This window comes from Platalea leucorodia, assembly GCF_965183815.1.
Source record: "Platalea leucorodia genome assembly, chromosome: 1".
NCBI lineage: Eukaryota > Metazoa > Chordata > Aves > Pelecaniformes > Threskiornithidae > Platalea > Platalea leucorodia.
This window is the reverse complement of record NC_138823.1, coordinates 77,425,283-77,444,965: the sequence shown is the minus strand read 5'-3', so window position 1 is coordinate 77,444,965 and position 19,683 is coordinate 77,425,283. Positions and strand designations below refer to the sequence as shown.

Below are 19,683 nucleotides of genomic sequence, written 5' to 3'. Positions count from 1 at the left end.
GATAGCAGCAGAACAATTTCAATTGTAGTAATTTCTGAAAATCAATAACTGGACAAAAGCTGAAGATCTGGTGGTGTTTAAGAAGCAACAGTTCACTTATTTTTTGGGTTATATATTCATCAGTCTTAATTTTTTCTTCTTGCTTATCTTTACCAAGTTACTGTTTTATAGGCTAGCATAAGAAAACAAGTAAGTAGCATAGCAGTTCAATGTCCAGAGGGAAAGCAAAGAATACCTATGTCAATTGTAAACTGTGGACTGAATCCTGAATTTGTCACCAAGGCAAAATTGTAGTTCCCATGCTGAAATCATCACAATGTATTTTAATATAGCATATAATATACTAATATACCATTTTAATAAACTGAAATTTAGCACTGAATGTGGTAATCCTAAAGATTTCAGAACAGCATTTATTTGGGTTGGTTTGGTTTTTTTCCCATGATTTTGATGCTTTTGGGAATTGCAGATATTAATTTCAGAACAGGTAAGGAAAAGACTTTTATTGATTGCTAATAGCAAATTGGAAAATATGAGGAACTAGTGCACGGCAGTGCAGGTCCGGTGACATCCTACCAGTTATAGATCAGTTGTTGGGTAACTGGGGTAACCAGGAGGATGTTACTGCTGATTAAAGCCTATTTATTGATAAAGTAGTTCATGAAACAAGTATTTTAAAAGTTATGAAGTGCTATAAGTAGACTTAATATGAATCCTGTCCTAGCTTAAGCATATATTCATTGCAGCTAGCGGCCTGAAATAACTGTTCAGAGTCAGCGTGTGTGTCTTGGCTGTTCAGTGTTCATTTACTTTTACAGAGTGAAGCAGCTCATGAGAAACTGAGAAATATTGACTCTACATAGTCAGGGCTCTCAAGTAGGACCCCTCAGGTTCAAATCTAGCATTTACTAATAATATGGATAAATAACGCATTTAGTTACTGGGCAGGGTTTTAAGTAGAGGGCTAGAACCCTAAATAAGTCACTTTTAGGAATTAGCGGGTAATCAAAATACTCTATATATGGGGTTTTTTTAAAATTTATTTTCCGTGGGAAAGGGAATTTGCACATGCAGTATATCCATATACAGTATCTTACAGACATATGATAGGAAATATAAAAAGGAGAGAAACTATTGAAGAATTAATATTACTTATTTCTTTCAGCATAGCAGATTGATTGCCTTTTTTTTTTTTTTTTTTTTTTTTTTTTTTTTTAATCTCTGTTAGTGTTTTGGACTCCTGGGAACAAATGGAGCTGGGAAAAGCACAACATTTAAGATGCTGACTGGAGATATCATCCCATCTGCAGGACGTGCTGTTATCAGGACTCCTACAGGGTAAATAACACAGGGTTTGATCAGAATAGTGCTAATTGATAATGCTAATGATCAAAGACTCAGCACATCTTCAGTCCTTTATACTGTACTCTAAGGACCTGTTTTGTTCACTTTTAAATGTATATTGCTTTACTGCTGTTAAGTCTCTGCGGGAAAGCATTTTAGCATTATTTAATTCCGTCTGACAGCTCTGTTAATTGAGAATAAACTTGTTTGGTAGCAACAGAGTAGGCTCTAGGAAGTCTTAACATACAGCCTTTTAAAATTGTAACAAAAATCTTAACATACTGTATGCCATATGCATGGACATATATCCCCCATACTAGTGCTGCACTGAAAGGTTTCCAGCCTTAGGCTGATGAGCAGTGCTTCAAGTGAATAATTTTAAAATGTTTTCTGACACTTGTGTCCTTCAGAGTAATTAATTAATTACTTGATCAATATGCTACGTAATTAGGATAGGAGGTAGTGTTGGTGATATTGAGGCTAACTTTATGGAGTGATAAGTGAATAATGGACTTTTTGGGTTAGATGTAACCAACATTTACTGTTTTTCCCAGAAAAACTGGAGGAGGAGTAAAATTACTTAGTCAGGCCAAAGTAAAATGTATATGTGTATATATAAATGTATTCTGGGCTAGTTAACAATTTTAAAACTTCTCTTTTCCTAAATGATGTCTATTTCAAAATATGTATTTTGGAGAAAGACAGGTGAAGTGTTTAATTCAGAAAATTTTTAAAGGAAGCATTTTGGAATTTCCAAAATGACAAGTTACATTTCTTTGTTTTAGAAATTAAATGCTTTCATAGGTCAGTATTTCCTCACTTCTTTACAAAGATAATGATCAGCAGATTTAACTTCAAAATGTCAGTAGTTCCAGTCATGGCAAAATTCAGTTTTCTGGAAAGTTTAGACTTCTTTTGAAATGGACACCATCACCACTACTAAACATGATTTTACTTAAGTGTGTTTTGTTTGATTTTTTTCATTATCATAGAATAGTTTTGGTTGGAAGGGACCTCTAAAGGTCATTTAGTCTGAACCCCCTGCAATGAGCAGGGACATCTTCAACCAGATCAGGTTGCTCAGAGCTCCGTCCGACCTGACCTTGAATGTTTCCAGGGATGGGGTATCTACCACCTCTCTGGGCAACCTGTTCCAGTGTTTCACCACCCTCATCATAAAAATGTCCTCCTTATATCTAATCTGAATCTACCCTCTTTTAGTTTAAAACCATTATCCCTTGTCCTATCACAACAGGCCCTAACATCATGGCAGTTGCTTTTCAGATAACAACATTAGAGTTTAAAGGGATCCTCTTCAAGAAATTACATAGTTCCAGACAGAGTATCTTATGTTTACCAAAAGTGTGAAGAGCAAAAAAATCTTTTACCTGGTGGTATATAGTTATTAATATGAATTCTACTCTGAGTTCTAGTACAATGCATCTCCAAAGACACTGTATGGACAAGATCCAGAAGTTGCAAGAGAAATTTTTCCGTACAGATGGCCCCTAGGTGAAACATCCAAATGTCCAGGATGCTGCATTCATTAAGGAAGCCCAAAAAGAAGAGACAGAAGAAAAACATTTTAGGGAAAAAAGTTCTTAGCTTCTCTATTATGTGCCCAAAATGCTAGCTGTTTAGGTCTGACAGCTGTTTTAATGAGCGTAGGTAAGTTCTGTCAGGGAAGCGGTCTTGAAGACTACTTTAGGATTACCTTTGCTTCTGTTGCATACTTGTGCTAGTCACCCGCTGACTTTGCATGTATGCTACTCTTCTGCTTTGCAACTATCAAAGTTTCTATATTGTTTCACCTATATGCAGCCTTCATTCTCTGGTAGCAGGATATTTTTCAATTTGTGGTCACTTAGGATTTCACATGAAACACAAGTAGAACTTCATGAATTCATAAGACGACCAAGCTAATGACACAAGACACATCCACATGATTCTGTGACCAAAGTCTCTGTTCCAGGCTCAGACAGAGCACACCTCCTATTGTGCCAAGTTTGTGCCTGTATCAGAAGAACAGAGCTATTTCAGATAGTTAGGGAGATGCCACAACAAAGCAAAGAGCTAGTAACTAACAGCAGCGGAAAGGTGAGGGACAGCTGCTTAATTTCACGTCTATAACTTCTTGTGTGAGTAATTCTACTCAGTTCAGGGAAGAGACTGACAGGAGAATGTACATCTCCACTGAAGTTGGTTTAATCCTTCAAGTTAAACGGCAAGTTCCTAGCACATTAGGAACACAGCAGCAGAAAGACCAGGCCGGCCATAGGGAACTGAAGTGTGTATGGCATATACACTCTCCTTTTGCTTTGAAACAACAAAAGTGTTGACACAGTCACTTCTAGAAATTACTTCTGACTATGTTTCAAGTGCCAGTAACCAGCTTGCAGCTTAGTCACAGTAGGTACTGTGGGCTCAGTGCATACTCAGCTACGCAGTGCCAATTTGTTGTGTCACCAGGCCTGCTGCGATGGAGTGCAGGGTGGAGGGCTGCCATTTGACACTGAAAAGATAGTCCTTATGTTTCTCCTCTTGGTGCATGTTCCTTTGTCCTAATTCCTCTCTGTGTAGGCAAGACCTATTAATATTCTGAGGTATATTTACATGCTCTGCTACTACACACCGTCATTTCAACTGTGTTGCTTTTAGTGCCACACTGAATGTGTGCTGCTACTGTTCTTAGTCATTATCTTTCATAACAACTTTTTTTTCAAGGGATTCAGTGTAAAAATAATTTGATAACAAAGAACTAAAATGACCATCAAATAATTGTTATTCATGAAGAAGGAATGACTAAAGAGATTTTGGAAAAATGATTCTTAAGAGACTAAGAAGTGATATGAGTGAGGCTTTACAATAGTGATAGAGACTTTTAGATGGTTGTTTTCATTTATAGTTTCCCAGAACAGAAGACAAAAATTTTCAGACATTAAGCAACAGCAGCAATAACAATAACAAAAGTGATTTAAAATTAGGTAAAAATTAACATTTGGTGTTCTTTGGAACTGGCGGAATGCTTTGTACCAGGATATCATGGAGGTCAGAAGTTTGTATGAGTCTGAAGAGGATTTGAAATTTACAGAAAGAAAATAATCTGTAATAACTTTTGATAAGATATTGCCCTCAAGGCAGTATTTAATCTCCCAGGTTTTGTTTGGATTTTGAGGGGTACTTTTCTATAGATTTTAATGGGATTTGCCTTTGGTCCCACCTGTGCATTCATGGATTGCATATGGCTTTCCCTGTACAACATGGTACCAATCTGTATTTGGGCAAACGATTTGATCTGGTGTGACAATTCCAAAATCCTAATATCCACTTGAAAGCAAATATAAAGTTATAAGAATATGTTTCATCACAACATGTATTGTCACTAACACTATGTTTATTGACTACATGACTTATTTTTTCAGAACTCCTAAAGATAACTTTTCAAAAAATCCCAAAATAATTTAACAACGCTTATATTCCTTTTACTAGACATGTTACGTACCTGTGACTAAACAGTCAGAAATTCTTCTGAGGTCAACTTTGGTATGCTACTGGCATTTAACAATAGGTTAAATGCTCTCCCTGCACATCATGTGTGCTACTTTCATTTCCCCCACTGTGTTTTATAAATCCAACATGAAAGCATACTTTAAGATGTTATTTACCATATAACTGGTTTAAAGAAACACAAACAAACAGTAACAACAAAAAACCACCCCAAACAAAAGTGTCTCTGTGAGGCAGGTGCACCGAAAACAACCTTGAATTTTACGGGACAGCTTTTGCACCTTTGCATAACACAGGGGACTGGGAATGGAAGATGAGCTTTTTCAAAAGTGTGTGTTGAATTGCAAAGTAGACTTTTGGGAAGTTCAACCTAAAACACCTTGGAGGTCCATGGGCTTATATAGAAAGAGCCTCACACATTGATAATCAAGTTGTATTCAGGGAACTCCTGCTAGATTCTCAAAGAAAATAAGAAAAATGTACTTCTGAGTGGCAGCTGCCTTTTTAACAGGGCAGAAGAGCAGATTCACGACATCTTCAAGTACTTCTAAAAGATTTGTTGGCCTCTAGGTTTTTTGTTTGTTGAATGTTTAATACAACAAAAAGGAGCTTATTGCTAAGAACCTGAGAGAAAACTGTGTCTGTTTTCATAACAAAAGCTTGCTAAAATGCATAAAAGCTAGATGTTATGTAACAGTTTTCAATATCACTGAGATTCCTAAGACCGGCTATTATTAAGCAGGAATGTTTATTAAATACTAAAGCCAACTTCATTTCTTCCGCAAATCAGGGTTTCCTGGCATTCTTCTTGATGGGGGGGGGGGCATTCTTTTGGGGAATGGAAGGCTTCTGATCTGTATTAAGCTTTTCTCTTTTTGATACACTACAAATTAAATAGATATTTAAAAAACACTATGTGCCTAAATTTTGTATCTTACCGTTTACATGTCAAATGCACATTTATAGTACACAAGCCGAGCAGTCTACCAAAAACCTGTTGTGTTTTTTTTTTTTTTTTTTATTTTCATATCCTTCTACAGAAAATGTTTTTAGGCAACTTCTAACCTTTGCAATCCCATTCTGGTTGTAACTGTGAAGTGATAAAGAGAGTCCAGTAAGAGAAATAATAGGAATTTATCACCAACCACAGCCAATCTTGTGAAGATAACAGCAAAACGCCATTCACAAGGGATTTTGCCTTTTTTATTATTTTGTGTACCTCATCAACATTGCCATTATCAGTGACATATCTGTACAAATGAAACATAAAAATAATTATCATATAGAGAGTGTGTCTCCATATTAGGGATATTTGCAACCTCAATATTAAAGAGTGCCAAAGGAAGAAGCAGCATTGAAATAGTTACTTTGGAAGGTGTGGAAATAAAATACTGATACTGAAGTACCAGCAGTCCCTCTTGTAAAGGGCAGAAATATTAAAAGCAAAAAGGAAAATGACTAGAAAGAGCATTTTAATAAAATTTGCTTACCTTTATTTATGAAGTATGGTTCTATAAGACATTAGGAGACTCTGACTAGTTTTCAAACAACGTCCATACAAAGGAGTTATCAAGCTTAAATATGTATAATAGTTAACTGCATGGTCTGCTTGACATTTAGAAGGTATTTTTGTGTTCTCTGAAGTACAGCTGTTCCTCTTTAAGAGTACAAATGGACTCAAATTAGCTTATGCTTAGCTCTATTGCCATAACTAGATTTCCACCAGTGCATGAGCTGGCTAAATGAAAATTAGTGTATAAAACTGCAGACATTTTTGTAGTTACTTTTTCTGTCAAATAGCTTGAGGAAGTACAGTCTGTATTAAATATGTACTAAGAAAAGCTGACACTTAACAAAGTGGTAAAACAAAGGAGAGCAAAGTGAGCCCTCATAATCTTTGAATCTCTGCTGGGCTGGTGCATCAGCAGATATTGTACATCTGTTCCACTTTTTTTTTTTTTCTTTGAGAGTACGTTGGCCGTTCTTTGTTTTCTTCCCCTTTCCATATTTGTGTCTAAACCTTATTCAGTGACTCTGTGTCACAAAGGCTCCCTCAACTGAGGAGGGCTAAACACAGCTTGAAAGAGAAAGTGTCAAAATCCTCTTAAGTGTCATGTCACGATCAATGTAAAATAACAAATAATGTGACTAGTGGTTTGTTTGCCTTTTTGGTGTGCTCTATTTTGTAGTCTTTGCTGTTGTAGTTTGCTGAATAGAGTTGACTTTAAGTTCATAGTTAGAGCAAAGTCTCACTTGTAGTGGGGTGCACAGAGGAAGAAATAGATAAGCTGGGTGTCGTGTTGTTCATAAATTGCCCCGCTGAGGCCTGAAGCGTTTGGCAGTCTTCCGCATGTATGTCATGGTTTAACTCCAGCCAGCAACCGAGCCCCACACAGCTGCTCGCTCAGTCCCCCCCGGTGGGATGAGGGAGATAATCAGAAGGGTAAAAGTGAGAAAACTTGGGGGTTGAGATAAAGACAGTTTAATAAGTAAAGCAAAAGACTCTCATCCAAGCAAAGCAAACCAAGGAATTCATTCACTGCTTCCCATGGGCAGGCAGGTGTTCAGCCATCCCCAGGAAAGCAGGGCTCCATCACGTGTAACAGTGACTTGGGAAGACAAACGCCATCACTCTGAACGTCCCCTCCTTCCTTCTTCTTCCCCCAGCTTTATCTGCTGAGCATGACGTCATATGGTACGGCATAGCCCTTGGGTCAGTTGGGGTCAGCCCCCCTGGCTGTGCCCCCTCCCAGCTTCTTCTGCACCTGGCAGAGCATGGGAAGCTGAAAAGTCCTCGACTAGTGTAAGCACTGCTTAGCAACAACTAAACCATCAGTGTGTTATCAACATTATTCTCATCCTAAATCCAAAACACAGCACTATACTCATTACTAGGAAGAAAATTAACTCTACCCCAGCCGAGACCAGGACAATGTAATTAGTTTATCTCCCATGAATTTCCATCTTCATTCTGCACAGAGAGATCCTCCATGACAGCAGCTCCCCATCCTATTTGAATTGTCAGCCATCTCAGCTGTTGGATTAAAAAGTCATAGGACCAAAGAACTGCTCTCCAAAGAGGGGAAAGTAAAATATTTCTTTATAGTGAGAACTTGGACTCTTTTGATAGTTATGATATTCAGCTTGATAAATAATTAAAAGTGTAATTCAAATAGCTTTACTTGAAAGGCAGAATAAATTTACATCAATATAATGGCTGAGATAGCTGTTGTTACACTGTATATCAGTATAATTAGTTTAATTATAACTAAGCTATAGTTACGTTAATTATATTTTAACCTTGATTTTTTTATGATGTTAATTGAGCATTAGTATGCACTGAATTGAATGTACAGTTAAGAATACAATGGAATGTCTAGCTGCTTTTGCAATTTGTAAATTTATATTTCATTTTGACTAATTAATGGAATTTATCTCTCTACAAAAGCCATTGTAACTACCATATATATCACTACCTTTATTTTAACTGCATTCAAAAACTGCAGAAAAAGCATACAAAACTGAAGCAAAGTGCACAGCGGAGTCAATAGTGAAACAATTTTTCCAAAAACAGCCATAAGGCTGTTATCGAGGGTACTAAGTTGTCTCTGGAACTTGAAACTGAGGTGTACCTTTGAATGTCAGCTCACAGCTACCTATAAGCTATGTTGTTGGTAACCACTGTAACAAATAAGAACCAAATCTAGTCCCTGCAATAACTAGCCTAGCCTTCTGAAAACTATAGGTCCTGTTCAGGCAGAAGGCAACAGGTTTTGTCTAAGATCATTCTCGCTCGTTCCAGTGGTTTTGTTTCTTTTCAGCACCAGCAAAGGTTATTTGACTGGAGTGCCTCATGCCACTCCAATGTAGCCTTCAGGGCTGGAATCAGATTTCAGGGGTTTCTTTCAACATACGAAAGAAATGGATCAATGTAAAAGGCCTTAAAATGATCAGTGGAGGAACAACTCTGAATAAAAAATTTTAGCCCCTTAGAGTTTAGTTTGTTACTCCCAGTATCTTGCAAGTCTGGCAAGTTTCTTTCATCAACAGTACAAATCTCTGTAAGATGAACACTCCAAACTTAAGGAAGCCTCCTTGAGTCCTGGATTTTTTTTCAGGATGATTTGCAATAAAGTGTCATAATTCTCACTGTATAAGTGGAGACCAAAGCACTTAGAAATGGATGGAATATAATATCTTCCATGCTTCAAGTGCTAGACTGTGCTATTTTTCTTGAGGATGCCATACATTCTGTTGACCTTTTCTGAAAGTGTACTAGAAATGTAATTTTACAACTTTAAAATTTTGTTTAACATATAAAGTTTTCTGGACATGTCCTGTTGGTTTTGTCTGTTGCAGCTGTTCCACTTTAAAGGAAAAAATCAAATAGTAAATGGAAGTATTGACTAAGGATAACAACATAGTCTAAAAATGAAGTCTTCACTAGGAAGGAGAAAACTCGTGTTCCATGTTAGTTCTGTGTCTTAACTTGATCAGGATATGTAACCAAAGTTGCTAACAGAATTTAAAGATAACAATTACTCAGTGTTTTTATAATGGTACAGAAAGTCCTGTATTAGTGTAAGAGTCTGGTTTCCTGCCTATAGTTTTTAGATATTATACTGGAATTCATTATGTCTACTGTACTATGGACAAAAAGAATCGCAGAGGCTGAGAGGGGATTGGAACTTACATGTTCCTTCTCTCTTTATTTATAAAACGAGATGATTTTTTCTTCCTGTATGTCCTGTTGTTTATATGAATGGCCTAATGAGAAATACTAGCATGCTGATAACAAAAGGGCAGAAAACAAACGTCTGTTTTTCTCCAGCTTGAGAAAAAAAAAAAATCAGCATTTTGCTGCATGATAATATACATTTCAGAAAATATTAAAAAAAATTTTTCCAATTTGATTCTGATAACATCATATATGAAGATGTTTGTTAAGGAAGAAGAAGATTATAATTAGTTTAATGAGTAGCATCAGAATTAAAAAAAAAAAAAAAAGAAGAGCATTTACAATATATCATTTAGTGAAAAGGTTTTCTGGTATCATGCCATCACTGCTTGAAATGTTCATTTCATTTAGATCCATGAAAGTGAAATCTGAGACATTAACTGAATTTCAAGGAAAATCAGTTTCCAGAGATGAGGGCAGTTTTCTGTTCTAAGATATGTACTATAATTAAAAATTACACTGTGTTTTTCTTTCATCTATTCTTTCAATATTCAGAAAAAACTTAGGACCTGGGTAAACAAAACTGAAGGATGATCTCCAGCTTTTTGATTTGGAAATCTACTCAGTGATACTGCTGAGGGAATAAGCATTGTACTATACATACCAAAAAAGTCTCAGTAAAAGACCAGAATCCTCATATGGATTTTTTTTTACCTCTGGTCAGATTATTTTCTGCTTTGACAGATACAGAGATGGGAAAAAAATAGGTCTGTGAGTTCTTTAGTGAATACATTAGAATCTCTGTATTAATGGGAACTCTTTAAGTGTTCAAGGTCAGCACTAATGGATAAAGTTGCAAGATAAGGACCAAACTCTGTCAGAATATTAAATGATCTATTCTCACTGTACTCTTCCTTTATGAAAGCTAAAGGCCAGTGGGTGGGATATTGTTTATCTAAGGCTGTGTGCTTTACAGGAGGCACAACATGAAAATCGTATCTGTACAATTAGCACTGGGGACACTGATGTGTTTTTATTTCCTGATGCAAATGGAGTAACTATTGCCTAATGCAGTTCTAGCTAAAGAACATTAGATGTCTGTTATTTTTTGCAGCCATGCATACTTCTTTTTTGTTCTTCATGGTACGGACCCATTCCAGACTAGATGTATCTATCCAGCTACAGGGTTCATGCTGAGTAAAAGTCCCTGAAATTACCCCTGAGTGTGATTTGTTCTCCTGTGACTGAACTTGGTGTATTGCCAAAAGCCCAGTCTCTAGTTTCTCTAAAGACAGCAGCTGCACCAAAAGGAAACCTTGTTAGTGTGCCTGAATCTTCCTAGTAAAACAAACCTCAGACACAGCTCTCTGTGTTCAGCAGCATCTAGATAGCATTTCACTGTGGATAGTGTTTCACTACGTTAGAGTTCATTAAATAAGGAATACACAGCTTCTGACATGTTATGCAAAAAGATCAACATTAATCAATCCATATCTTATGGTAAAGATGACTTTAAAAATAACTTAGTTTGATTTAGGTGTGGCTGGAAACTGAGCTGGTAAAAATTCTGCATACATTTCATTTAAAATAACCTATAAGTGGATATATATTAACAAGGAAGTACACTCCTGGTATCCTCTTTCCCCTATCACCCTTTTTCTTTTTTGCCAAGTCTTTTTCTAGAGAGATGTCTACAAACCGTTAACTTCCTTGGCACCATCCAAACCTACAAGGATACTAAAATTCTATATCTTTGCCATTAAGAGCAAAGGACCATTCTAATTAGTCCCCAGCAAGGTTCATCATAATCATGATAATTTATCTTTTGATAGCATTAAAATATATTTTGATGCTGTGGTTCATTATGTAAAATGCAGAATTTGTGTTTTCTTTTTCTCCTCAGACTCCTGAATCTTGTTAACAGGAGATACATATTTATATTTTCATTAGTGTTGGTATTTGTAGATCCTGCATTTAATACACTTACTTTGTGTCTAAATGATTAATCATATATTTAGGGTTTTTTAAACCAGAAATATAGAAAACCACTAAGGGGAAAACCATTCTGTTACTTAGAAACCTTTAAATTTTTTTTTCTTTCAAAGTGCAGATTTTTTTATTATTAAGTATCTTAATTTTGACAGGCCTTTTCTGTACATGTAAATCAGCATCACTGAATGTTGAATTAGGTGTTGGAATAAATAGGATAGATTTAGTGTCATTATGGGTAATGAGACACCCTTGCAATCAAGCTTGCTTCTTAGCAATGAATGTAATTTCAAGTAATGCTGTACAGCTACAAAGCGATGGCCAAAGTCTCTTAAATAAGGATTATTTTGTGTTTTTTCCTGTATTGTCTTTTAACCTACTACGCTTTAATATTCAGTGGTTTGTTTTACTCTTGTTGTTTAGAGAATGCATGCATGCACATGTGTGTGCACAGACACAAAGAATACACAGCAGCATTTTCCTCCCTCTCAACCACTGCCCCTTTAATATTGAACATGATGCACGCAGTATGGGTTTGAAATATGTCTCCTTAGAGCAGGGTCTACCAAAGAGATAAGGGAGGTAAACCTGGTAAGAATGAATTCTCATAGATCTGTTCTCCTCCTGTGTTGATCTGTTCACTTTGACATGTGCCCCATTAGAAGAGTGAGGCATGGGTGGCAGTGCTAACCTGAAAGGGAGAAGAAGCATGCATTGCATGGGGGTGGTACTATGGTAAGTGATCATAGTGAAGAGATTCAAACCCATTTACCTATGGAGTTGAGGGTAAGTGTCTTTGTCTTGAAGGCTCTGTATCCCAAGGGTGAAACCCAGGGCTGTGGGTTTTTTTAAACAACATTCAAGTCTTTTGCTTTTTCTTTAAACAGGTCAGAAATGGATATACTGTCTGCTAGCTCTGAAGGCATTCTCATCGGCTATTGTCCACAGCAAGATGCCCTGGATGAACTTTTAACGGGTTGGGAGCATCTTTATTATTACTGCATGCTGCGTGGAATTCCAAAACAGGCTATCTGTAAGGTAACTGTCCAGAACAGACTTGCAGAGGGACCTGAAGCCAGGTTGGGCTGTGGAGGTTATAAAACAATTGTACTTTTTTTACATGAGAGAATATCTAATATTTCATCTTAACAGCTTTAGTAATAAGATTTTTCATTACTTCTACTTTATTTAAGCAATATGGATTTTTTTCTGTCTGTTATGACAGGTCAAAACACAATAATGTCACTGAGGATAGTAAAATAACACCTAATGAAAATGAAATCTCAAACAAAAACTCTAAAGGAAATTAAATTTATGAATGGTTTGACACCTTCATGATCACACTTAGAGAACTGGGAGGGAACACCACATGTTCTGAGCTATGCACCTCTGAAAAACTCTTCTTTTCAGAGATGGGTTTAAACTCTGAAGGAATTAAAAATTGGTGAGCGATTGTATAAATAAACCAAACATCTGGGTGCTGAGATGGCAGCTGTCATCACTCTGCTAGTAAATGTCTTAAAGTTCACAAGATGGCAGCTGCATTGAAACCGCCTGCTGGGAGCAGTCCCTAAAATATTCCAGCTGCCATACCAGGCTTGGGGTTGTCCACAGAGAAGAGGCCAAATCCCTGTCAGAAAATGCTTTAAGAGTTTATTAGTGTAGTTGATGACAATATCTGGGAATGTCACTGAGAGGTTTTGAATTAACAGATACAGGTGTAGCTGTGCTGACCAGCAAACTGTTCTTTTTCTATAATGAGGCAATCAGTCAGCCAATACCACAAATTAAGTACTGAATGGATATAGTGTAAAATGTGGGTTTTTTTCTGTCTTTGCAGACAGAAGTTTCTGATTTGACCTGGACTTGAGTAGCTCGGTCTCTTGTGCTTAATTGCATCTCTATTAACATGTGAAAACTGGAGTGTGATATGAAATTGGTGTCTGTCATTCCTGCTGTATAGATTGATCCTATGTAGTTGCTATGGCTGCAGGATTGTCCTCGTAAGCTCCAGAATGCTGCCTGTTGTCTTCCTTTTCCTTTTTCCAGAAGCCAAACTGCATGTAACTGATATATCTTTTTTTTCCCTACCTACCCAGCATTTTCTGGCTATTGCCTCAGGATCCACTAAGTTGTTTACAGTCAGTTCCTTGTCTGTACGTGAGAGGGCCACCTTCTGCTTCTTTGCGGCTTTTTTTCCCCAGCAGCTAGGTACTATTCCAGAAAAAGGTATGATTCCTGCAATGGGACATTGAGTATTCAGAAATAACTGCCATCGTGCCCCAATAATAGCACCAGAACAGGAAATATTTTGAAGTTTTCCTGTCTTAAGCTAATAATTTGGGTGTTTCTGCATGAGAGACTGTGGGAAATAAAACATCCTTACAAGTCTTTGCCCCTTCTCTTGGGCAGCCCTGCCTGGCTGGACTTTTAACTGACTTTTAACAGTACATTTCTTGCAGGCTGCTTAGAAATCATCATACAGTCTTTTATTTAGTTGTTTGCTCTTCATAACTCATTGGTGATAGTTTTTGCTTCTGAGTACTAGTAGAGTACTGAAAACTTGAATACGTTTTCCTTGATCTAAAGGAAATATATTAAGGGATAATTGTTATTGCACTAAACCCCTCAGCTATAATTACCTGTTTTCTTCATGAACTGACAGCTCCTCTCTAACAGTTGGGCTAAAAGCCTATCATAACTATCATCTATTATCGTGGCACTTAAATAGACGCAAAGGTGGCAACAGATTCTGGTGCCTCCTCTAGAGCTTTGTAGTCATTCGAAAGGATGCTGTTAAATATCCATACATCTTACATATGGTATTGAATGCTTTTGATCCTAAGTGTAATTTAAAACAGGAATCAAAGTTTGATTGTTTAATTATGCAGCAGTGCTCTTAAAATGCTCTAAACATGGCTTTTAAGCTTTTCTGTTGTATTATTTTCATAAGACAAGACAATATATTCTTGCAATTTATATGTCCAAATGAAGCAGTTTTTAACGTACCCTAAGAATGGAAATTTCAGAAGCACCTGAATGATAGAAGTTCATAGTTTCAATTAAATTTTGTGGGACTCGCTTAACTCGCATACTTTGGGTCATATACATACAGTGTTACTCTCAGCAAGCTCACCCCAGAGTATAGAGTAAGCGTACTCCCCATTTGTGACTAGGCTGAAGCACATAAACCCTGGCGGATGGTGATTTTCTGAGAGAGAAATGGAGTAGGAATGAGCCTATAATGTAGGCTAAGAAGGACTTCCCCACAGTTAAAATAATTGCCTCAGCCTTATAGGAAGAGTTACTTTCATAACTGACTTGAATTTGCCAAAAGGAGTGTATTTGAGTGAGAGCTGAGTAGGGCTTCTAGTGTTGTGCTATCTTTCTGACTCCTGAAGTTGCAGACTCTTAGCTATTGTTTTATTTTAGTACTCACAGGTGTGAGAAAAAGCTGTTCAGGTGGCACTGGCAGACACCTTCTTATTGGTAATACCTTATCTGCAGACAACTGGAGACAGTAGCTTTGAGGAGGGTGAATTGATCCATGTATTACAATGGGCTGTTAATGCTTTAATCTTACTCTCTGCACAAGCCCTCTCAACACCAGGTAGCAGAGGAGAGTGTGTGTGTGCGTGTGTACATGAATCCTGCTGTCACTGCTTGACTTGTGACTCTTTCAGGTGATTTGGCCTGCCAGCAGCAACTGTTTTGGAGGATGAGGAGTAGGGTCAGGAGCTATGCAGAAGCTTGAGAATGGAGAGAGATCTGTGGTGTGCTTAAGGACCTGGATTTCATAAGTAAACTGTGCCATGAGGCACTGAGCTTTTCTCAGGTGCCTGGGAAATTTCCCAGATTGCGATGAGCAGGACGATACCAACAGATTTGTATGCTGTGCCTGCAGGATGTCTCTCTCTGTGTATGCATATGTAAACGAGCACTATTGCAAATGCCGTCTCCTGCCTGTGTGGTGACGAGGCTTCGTATACTTTCTTTGTAGATAATGTGAGAATAGTGCTCTCTCTGAAATATCCATCATTCATAAAACCCATTTCAAATGCAGAAGCATTTATGAATAATTGGTGTACCTAAGAGCTTCCACTTTGTGTTCATATCCAGCTGTTCTCTGGACAGTTAGTACACAGCTACTCCAATGGCAGTTCTGAAAAGCATTTAGGGAACAGTTCCTCAAGTGGGGTGGTAATTGACGTACAGGTCCTGTTTCAAGCGGATCAAAATCAGTTCTGTGTTATTTAGAGATGAGTTATGTTACTGTGATGCACTGGGAGAAGATAAATGTTAATCATCTGATTATCCTGGACCTTAGATGATCTAGGTGTAGGGTTAGACTATAGGCAGCCTCATGTGCCTTAGTTTCACATTTGTTTTATACAGACCATTCTTCCTTTCAGTTGTCCTAATTTTTTTGTCTGCATAGATTGCAGAGCAGACTTTGTTGCCATATGCTTGTGATCAAGGCATCAAAGGGCTCCTGCAAATAATAGTTAGCTACTCTGGTTTACCTTCATCAAAAACTGAAATGCAGCTATCTCAGAGGAAAACAAATGTTTTTGTCAGCGGGCCCTTCTGACTGTGTGGCATTGCTGTCAAGGGATGAACAGCTGCTGTGTTTCAACTCAGAAATGGCTGGTGCCTGGAGAAAGTGTGCATTTTAGTTGCCTATAAAGAAAATAAGGCCTGGGAACGCTTTGGAATAGCAGCTGTATCGAAATGTAAGCTGTTATTTTCTCATTCCCTCCCGCCTATGATATGGTGCTCCAAGCCTGCCTCTGAATGTTTACCAGTGTTTATGCTAACATGCACACACACATATATTTTAGCGAGTACATGGTTTTGATGTGGAAAGCAACATACATTCTTCTTCTTTTTTTTTTTTTTTTTTTTTTTTTTTTTAGTAAATTTGCAAGCAGGCAGGTGACTTACAGGATATGTTGCTGCTAAAGTAATCTATTGAAGTACTAACCTCAAGGATCAAATACTTTGCTAGACAGATTTATCAGCAGCAGGAGTTAAGTGCCTGACATAAAGTTGAGTGCACTTAATGTTCCAAAACAGTAATTAACTGAATGGGAAAGGAGGAGAAAAACGGGTCATTTGCTATCAATGTTAAGCTTCATGTAATGTGAAGTTTTACTTTACTTCCCAAATCTGCTCTGAAAGTTTTTTTTTTTGCTGCAAAACTGAAAAAGTTAGAGTAGAACTTTTGGGCTACTTAGACAGATACTAATTTAACATAGTATTTTTAATTCTTATTTTTATTTCCTTAATATATCAAGTTTCAATATCTTAATTTGTTCCAAAAGACAGCATAGAGCTTGTTAAAACATATAAAATATTAACACAATGTTAAATGACATCTCTCATTTGCATTAAAACTTGTGTTGCAAATCTCAAAACAAGCTTCTTAAGGCCTTCAGAGGCAACTTCTTGGAATGTCAGTATGATTTCTCTTTATGTTAACTCTCCAGGAAGATTTTTGCACTGACTCTGGAATCTCATTGACTTCCTTACATGTTATATTCTATAGCTGCTGGAAACGGGAATTTGTAAATTCATTTATTCTTTGCATGCTTGCTTTTTTTTGGACCCTAAGCAGAGTTAATGTGTACGGTTTTATAAGATTCTGGGATAAAGAACTATTTTCCCCTAGAAGACTGACCATGAGTATATGCTTTCCTAACGTAAGAAATCTAACAATTCTGAGTTTACTCTGAACCAGAATTAATACTGTTTGATGTGGAATTGATGTATGATTGTTATTTAGGATGTTCAAACTACACTGCATTCACTTACTCAGAACCTGACACTTTGAATGACTATTTTGGAAGTGTATAGTTATTTTTCAGATGACTCTACAATTCATCCCATGCTCATTATCGTTTTTACTAGGTATGATACACATTTTCAGTGTTAGGTCAGGTTTGCTTTATGAGCGTTTGTTCAAAATAAAATAGCAAGAAGTTATACGTCATATTTATTTTGTCAGAAATGATGTAAAATTAATACAGTGATGCATACAGCCTTTCAAGTCAGGATAGACATGCTATCACATTTCTAGTCTTCTAATAGATTGAGTCTTTGCTACCTCCAAGTTTTTCTGGACAACATAGTAACTGAAAACTCTCAGTACCACTTAATTATTTACTTGAATATTAATGGTAATTTTCAAGGAGAGTGGAAAATCATTAGCATTAGTGGTTACATAATTAACATCACTTACTGCTTTTCAGTGAGGTAGATGTCTCTTCGTTCCCTGGTGGATAGAGGACACCATGCCTACTTTACCTTTGCTCCCACAAATATTAACATGTGTGCAAAAATTCAAGTTACCTTACTGCCTCTTCTGGAATGAATGTAGTATTTAGCAAATGCACAAAGTATTGGAGGATTTGGTTTAGATTTTACAGGTTGAAGGGTTTGTTCCAATGCCTATTCCAAAGCTAGGGGAACTAGTCCAAATTAATTTGGGGAAAAAGAACTTTTGCTAAAGATGTTAGAATTGATGGGGGAAAAGTAAATAATTTTAAGGAATATTGGAAAATAGGGAATTTGTTAGATGATAGATGTGAAGTCTGTTATAATCTGGATTTGGAGGGTGGAGGAAGGAAAGAGTTTAAAGACATTACTACAGCCATGACTAGATGTAAAACATCTTTATGGTTCAAGTGCACTCACAATGTATATATTTGCATATAACTGTGTCTTTTAATTTGGCCTCAGTGTTACCAAGTTGCTAAATAAATTGATGTATCTCCTCACTCTTCACTGCTGAAAGTAATTGAAACCAGAAATAGAACATCATGATGAATATGACAAGGAGGGAGAGAAGGTGCTTGTGTATATCTCTCACATTCACTAAAGGAAGGAAACCATTAGAATTGTAAATCTCTTGCATAATTTTGTGTATCTGTTTGAAGATTTATCACATGTTCAATTCTGAATTTCATTTAAAGTAGTTTAAGAGGGATTTTCATTTTTACTTTATACAATCATAGAATAGAATCATAGAATCGTTAAGGTTGGAAAAGACCCTTAAGATCATCAAGCCCAGTCGTCAACCTACCACTGCCAACTCCACCACTAAATCATGTCCTCAAGCACCACGTCTACCTGTCTTTTAAATGCCTCCAGGGATGGGGACTCAACCACTTCCCTGGGCAGCCTGTGCCAGTGCCTGACTACCCTTTCAGGGAAGAAGTATTTCCTAATATCCAACCTAAACCTCCTCTGGTGCAACTTGAGGCCATTTCCTCTCGTCCTATCGCTTGTTACTTGGCAAAAGAGACCGACCCCCACCTGGCTACAACCTCCTTTCAGGTAGTTGTAGAGAGCAATAAGGTCTCCCCTCAGCCTCCTCTTCTCCAGGCTAAACAACCCCAGCTCCCTCAGCCGCTCCTCATAAGACTTGTGCTCTAGGCCCTTCACCAGCTTTGTTCCCCTTCTTTGGACACGCTCCAGCACCTCCATGTCCTCCTTGTAGGGAGGGGCCCAAAACTGAACACAGTACTCGAGGTGCAGCCTCACCAGTGCCGAGTACAGGGGCACTATCACCTCCCTGGTCCTGCTGGCCACACTATTCCTGATACAGGCCAGGGTGCCACTGGCCCTCTTGGCCACCTGAGCACACTGCTGCCTCATGTTCAGGCAGCTGTCAACCAGCTCCCCCAGGTCCTTTTCCACCAGGCAGCTCTCCAGCCACTCCTCCCCCAGCCTGTAGCGTTGCATGGGGTTGTTGTGACCCAAGTGCAGGACCCGGCACTTGGCCTTGTTGAACCTCATACAGCTGGTCTCAGCCCATCGATCCAGCCTGTCCAGGTCCCTCTGTAGGGCCTTCCTACCCTCCAGCAGATCGACACTTCCACCCAACTTAGTGTCGTCCAACTTGGTGTCGTTATAGTATACTATGATACAAACTGCAAGATTCCACTGGTCGTACCAATAAATGAAGTTATAATGGAGATGTGCAGGCTCCTCCACAATATACCTAAACCATAATATTTCTAATTGCATTCAAATGACATTTTTGTTATTGTCATATTGATGAAGCTGAGACTGGTATTACTGGAAATCTCATGATATATATTAAAGAAATGAGAAAAAGGTTTGGGGTCATCTCTTGAAAGAAGAATGAGCCCTGTATTCCT

General features: G+C 37.6%; 1 protein-coding gene across 1 annotated transcript in view; it reads left to right on the top strand.

Moving 5' to 3' along the window:
• ABCA13 (ATP binding cassette subfamily A member 13) overlaps positions 1-19,683 on the top strand; it is a gene marked incomplete at both ends in the record, with an annotated part of 196,115 nt that overhangs the window by 150,908 nt on the left and 25,524 nt on the right. The window contains 2 exons of the mRNA XM_082329177.1: positions 1,229-1,338; positions 12,406-12,556. Coding sequence (XP_082185303.1) covers positions 1,229-1,338; positions 12,406-12,556 — 261 coding nt within the window. The remainder of the gene's footprint in view (positions 1-1,228; positions 1,339-12,405; positions 12,557-19,683) is intronic.